At 33.0% G+C, this 6000-nt stretch overlaps 1 protein-coding gene across 1 annotated transcript in view; it reads right to left on the reverse strand.

Moving 5' to 3' along the window:
- LOC145243696 (proton myo-inositol cotransporter-like) overlaps positions 1-6000 on the reverse strand; it is a 101250-nt gene that overhangs the window by 20129 nt on the left and 75121 nt on the right. The window contains exons 7-8 of the mRNA XM_080106754.1: positions 3177-3421; positions 1029-1181 (exon numbers count right to left, since the gene is read on the reverse strand). Coding sequence (XP_079962880.1) covers positions 1029-1181; positions 3177-3421 — 398 coding nt within the window. The remainder of the gene's footprint in view (positions 1-1028; positions 1182-3176; positions 3422-6000) is intronic.

The following is a 6000-nucleotide window of genomic DNA, read 5'->3' on the forward strand; positions in this document are numbered from 1 at the left end:
AGTTTATCGCCTTAATTTACATTAACCTTAAAAGCATCCTTCTAACTGTTCGAACTTTTGAAATGTATATGATCCCCTTCTGGAATATTAAATTTTACCCAATATACCTATTTTCTTATATACTTCATAATCTTCAATCATTCTCTTTCTTTTATCTGGCCTTAATGTATAACTAGTTTCATATGTCTCCAGATATATATATATATGTATATATATATATGTGTGTGTGTGTGTGTGTGTGTGTGTGTGTGTGTGTGTGTGTGTGTGATTATAAAACTTAAATCATCTTGCTTGCTTGCTTGCTTGCTTTGAGGTTTAAACATTCGTTTTGGTTTCGGTTTAAGAGTCCGGTTTGGGATCTCCGGTTTTGCGCAAACACTTGATACATACGGACGATATAGGCGAGATTTATTAATTAACTACAAATAACGATAAGACAATTGTTTAAAATAAATAAATTTTTAAAAAATGATCAATTTACGTGAGTTTAAAATATTTTCTTTGCCTAATATATATTTGTGCGTGATTAAAACATATTTCTTTTTCGGTTTAGGATCTCCTGTTTCGCGCAAACATACATACAGATGATATCAGTGTTTGGGCGAAAATTTGGCTGCTAAGTGATCACAGTTTAAAGAGTTGACCTTTGCAGACTCTACCAAACCCCTCTGCCAGTTTTAGGTCTAAACACTTTAAATTTTAGATGTAGGTTATCTGAACATGAGTCAAACTTTGAATACATATATCTACATATGCACATAAAGTTATGAACAGTACATAGTGCCGAAGCAAAGCCGGGCTGAACTGCTGGTATATATATATATATATATATATATATATATATATATATATATATATATATATATATATATATATATATTCTTAAAAGATATAAATTGGCTTTAGTTAAAGTGAACATAAACTGTTCACGTTAACTAAAAGTAATTAATTAACATCTAAACTGTCAGAACATGCATAAGTTTGATTTGGAAAACTCAATAACTAAAAATGACACAGCACGATCTTACCTGAAGTTCGAATAAGTTCAATAAATGATAGAAACGATGATGTAGTAATGAGGGTACAAGTCCAACATGTCATGCATGCCATCCCATTACCTATACTGCGTGCCCAGAGGGGGTAAATCTCAGCGTTGATAGTCCAAGGAAGGGTTCCCATACCTTGTATTCAAAAACAAAGAAAATACCGTCATATATTAACAAATAACACCATTCGAAATTCCATGGCAAATTCATTTAAATGTATAAGAATGATCAAATTAATATATATTGAGCAGATTTATGTATATTTTAATAAATGACATCGAACATACACAAACGCATTCTCAAATAAACGCGCGTGCATGCACAGACATATCGCTTGGTCAATGCGTCTCACTTAATTCAGTCATCTTGATGCCTGAATGTCCGTTTGGCGTGGAGATACTTTTATTTACTGCTAGACCATCGTTCTTACTTTATCAGCGTATGTTTGATCACCCATGTTTATGGCATACCATCAATTGCGAGGGACTTGTGGCAACTGGTCAACTACATTATAATATCGTAGGATCAATATTACCCTGACTATAAGGTGTTATATAGGCGGTGTTATTACATTTAACTAATTCCCTATGTTTTTTACTTACATGAAAAGGGGATAGCCCTTTTATCATGTGACATAAGGTAATACATATAAACTACACATTTTAGGTGGCTAAACTTTTTGTTAACAGACTCTCGCTTTATGCATTGTTCCGTATATATATATATATATATATATATATATATATATATATATATATATATATATATATATATATATATATATAATAGTAAGAACAAAGCTGTAAAATAGAAGTTTACAATTAGTTTTTATTATTTGGCAGAATACTCCAAAACTGGTGTTTTATATATATATATATATATATATATATATATATATATATATATAATATATAAGTTGTGTATGAAATTCTCGCAGAGAAACAAAAGAAAGAAATTCAGCAAAAGTTCTTTTTTCAGTTAAAACGGTCGTTTCCACACCAAGGCGCCTGACATGTATTTTCCAAGCCAGCGAAATATGGTCGCATGATTGCTTTTCTCCGCGAGGTCAATTAACAGTTTCTTTACTTTATACGGTCGTCCTAAAATCTTCGGACAATTGTATACAGCAAACTGTAAAAGGTTCCGAGCATAAATGAGTCTTGCATCTTTTTAAAAGTCTCTGTTGTGCCGCCACGTGCATAAAAATCTCGGCTATGTTTACACGTGCTTAAAGTCTCTCTCTCCGTAACGTGTTTTTCCTCTTTTTTCCTTCCCTTATCTTAGATCTCGCTATGGCTCGCGTCAGGGCGTAATCATTTTTATACGTGTCAGTGATTTCGTTTCATCTGCTATTAAATTGTTTGTAGAAGGTATAAAATAATCTAATAAACTTTGTAATATTTATTCAATTAAAAGCGGGACTTGTGAAAACTTCATCGCGGCATCTTTCATATGTAATATATTGCTGTTGGACATTCTATAAATGTTCAGCGTGAATGGAGACCCAGCAATATTATTGTGGCGCTTTTGTTAAAGCTGTAAGTATTTATCTAAGTAATCTGGTTAATGTAGTGTCAGAATATGTCCGGTTATTATGGTTTCTCTCCAGTACTCTTAAAGAAGTCTGTGACATATTTCCATTGTATGGACGCCCGGGGCGAACGGAAGCCCTACAATATCATTATACCATCTTTAGACAAAAAAAAAATACTATCCTGAGATTCTAGCCAGAAGACCAAGAAGGTATATTTTAGTTTCACGTACGGGCCAAAAGCGACATCATTTATTTTTATTTATTTATTTTTATATCGGGAGAACCTATTTATCAAAAAGAGGGAGAGAAGGTGATAACATACTACGAACATTAAATTAGTGTATCAAAATACTAATTTAATGTCCGTAGTATATTATCACCTTCTATCCCTCTTTTTAATAAATAGGATCTCCCGATCAGATATTTTATAATCTGGAAACGTACGTACAAATTTTAGATGTACTGCGGTATTAATATACCGATGTTTAATACTAAGTAGAGCTGTGTAAATTTTTTATGCAACATAAATGCAACCATTGTTCGATCGAAATGAAGATGGATATTTGCAGAATAACACCTAAAAAATACTCGCTTACCTGGAGCATAAAACATGAGAAAAAGTGCCAGTCCGACAACCGCGATCCACGTGAATGATACGGGACAATAATCGTAAGCCCATATCATAGAATATTTAGAAAGAGTTAATGAAGAGTTACATGCCCCTTGTTCTGATACTAGATTAGAGGTGGCGCTGACTCTGAGACAATCGCCGCCAATGACGTCAGGCGTGTCTTCATAACAAAAACCGCAGTCTGCGTTTCGAATACATTCGCCACATTGTCTGAAAGAAGAATAAGGAAATAGCAGTGGTAAAATCTAGTTTATTCGGGAGAAAAATATTCATTTCAGTTCAGATTTCTTCTTGTGATCCGCTGGGTCATAAATACGACTATCATTCGAAATTTCTTAACCTATGTCATATAGTTCGAAACATTTTCCCTTGCGTGACTAAAAATGATAAGTTTCGTTACTGTTATTCACTAGACGTTTTCACACAGACCATAACCAGCGACCACTCACTGGTAATAACTTGTGGAGTTTCCTGGAGTATGAGTGAGAAAAAAATCATGTTATCACAACATCTCCGCACCCTTGATTTCTCGCCAACGGCCATTTCTTTTCCTTGGGTTCTGGATGGCTAAAAGTCTCCTCAATGTCCCAGCACATTTTCATTGGAGGTATAGTTAATGGTCTCCCCTCTCTGGTTTACCGACCCACTCACGACTCTTTGGTGTGGTGCCATCCGATATGAAACAATCCATTTTAAAGGGGGGAACATAGTTTACTTAATGTTTTTTATTATTATTATTATTATTATTATTATTATTATTATTATTATTATTATTATTATCTAATCTAAATATTGATTTACTTGTCTGTACGTCCGGTGTCACAAAAACATCATCATCGCAAACATTAATTAATGAGAAACGAATTACCTTATTTTATAGTCGCTCTTCATCAGTTAAAAAACATTAAAACCATTTCCTCTCCAAAATGTTTTTTAAAAAATCATGGCTGTCTGTTTACAGTTTCAAATTGACTATTTTTATTTTATGATTAAAAAAAAGTCAGAGTGAGAGAAGAATGTACGTTTTTATTATAGTTTTTTTTTTAATATACAAATGAATTAACATCTATTTCTTTATAATTTATATAAAATATTATTCAGAAAAGAAAAACGGGACAAAAAATGTGTTTATTGAATTTTTGTAAAAGAATCTAAATTTTTTAATCAATTCTTTATAGCTTTTAAAGCTTAAAAAAGAATTTGCGAAAAAAAAAGTTTTCAATTCGTCGTTATTTGTTTTATCTCGTTTTTTATTCGTTTTATTTATGTGTTTTGCCGTCGAATTGACACTGGTTTTGCTAGCTATTGTTGTTATTATTATTATTATTATTATTATTATTATTATTATTATTATTATTATTGTTGTTGTTGTTGTTGTTTAACAATTAGTTCTCACGCAGATCATCATCATTAGAAATAGCGAGATGACAACCACCGGAAGCGTTCCCTGTAGTCCGGCTGACAATAAGTCTCATCATATTTAAAGTACTTTCTATCTCTGCAAATGCATTTGCAGTATCGCAACAGCCGCTTTTCACTTAATTATTATTATAAAAGGGTAAAGAGATTTGTTATTTTTACCATATTATTTATATACGATTTGTATAGATAGAGTTTTCTGGGTTTTCTTTTTTTGTATTCAAGGCATATCGTTAAGGGGCTACTAATTGGGACCATGCCCATGAAATATTTACAAGATGTTGGTCTACGTTACATTTGAACTTCTGCATATCAGTGCAGTAAGAGAAGCAGGCATCAGGAAGGGAATTCCAAGGTGTAGCTGTTCTAGGGAAGAAGTTATTAGAGGAAAAAGCTTACTGGCATTTAGGGACCTCAACAGTGAAGGGGTCTGATTTTGCTGCTAAGCATGTTTATCGGAGATATGTATGTCAAGGGGGCACAAATGCAATGAGTTCATCAGAACACATTCCATTAAAGTACTTATACAACAGGCACAGGAATGCAACATTGCGGCAATGGGACAGAGTTTGGAACCTGGCTGGAAAGGCGGGACCTATTAGGTGAAGACTCTTTTTAGACCCTATCTAAGAGGTAGAGACTAGTAGTAAATGGACCAGCCCAGGTGTAACAGTAATACTCCATACATAGGCGAATAGTGACCTTGAAGATACAGTATACTCTTGGATGTGAGTAGTTTTCTATCCCACCTTCCTTGCAGCAGCCTTTGTAATATCCTAAATTCCAGTTCATATTTCCTGTGAATGTTAAGCCGATGAGTTTGAATGAAGAATTCTCGGGTCGAGAGTTATTTGTCATGGATATCGGTGGTTGGAGAGGCGTCTTGTAATTGTTAAAGAAGAGCACCTTAGTCTTACTAGCATTAAATATTATCATCCATTTACGGCCTTATTTCACTACAATCTGGAGGTAATTTTTTAAGGATTCAGCCGTTGTGTTAGATTTGTGTACATCTGTTATTCCTTCATGCATGTTATAGAGCGTTGTACTCTCATCAAATATACTCATCTCTGGCACAATATTATCGGGACTCATTAATAAATATCAGAGGTATTAAAATTTTAATGAGACTGACACCAGAGGGACAGTTTTTCTTTAAATCTTCACAAAGATATTAAGAAATATTAGACAGCGTTTACAAGAGCATATTATTTATATAATTTTTTTTATAGATAAGCGATAGAAATACACGGCTAGTAAAGAGAGAGAGATGAATAACTTGTTCGATTAATTATAAATTACGAATTTTTCAAACAATTAAGCTAACTAAATCACAGAAATAATGTATATTTTTATATTTTTTTCTAAAA

The sequence above is a fragment of the Euprymna scolopes genome, chromosome 22, assembly GCF_053919585.1.
Source record: "Euprymna scolopes isolate OS-2025 chromosome 22, ASM5391958v1, whole genome shotgun sequence".
In the NCBI taxonomy this organism is placed as follows: domain Eukaryota; kingdom Metazoa; phylum Mollusca; class Cephalopoda; order Sepiida; family Sepiolidae; genus Euprymna; species Euprymna scolopes.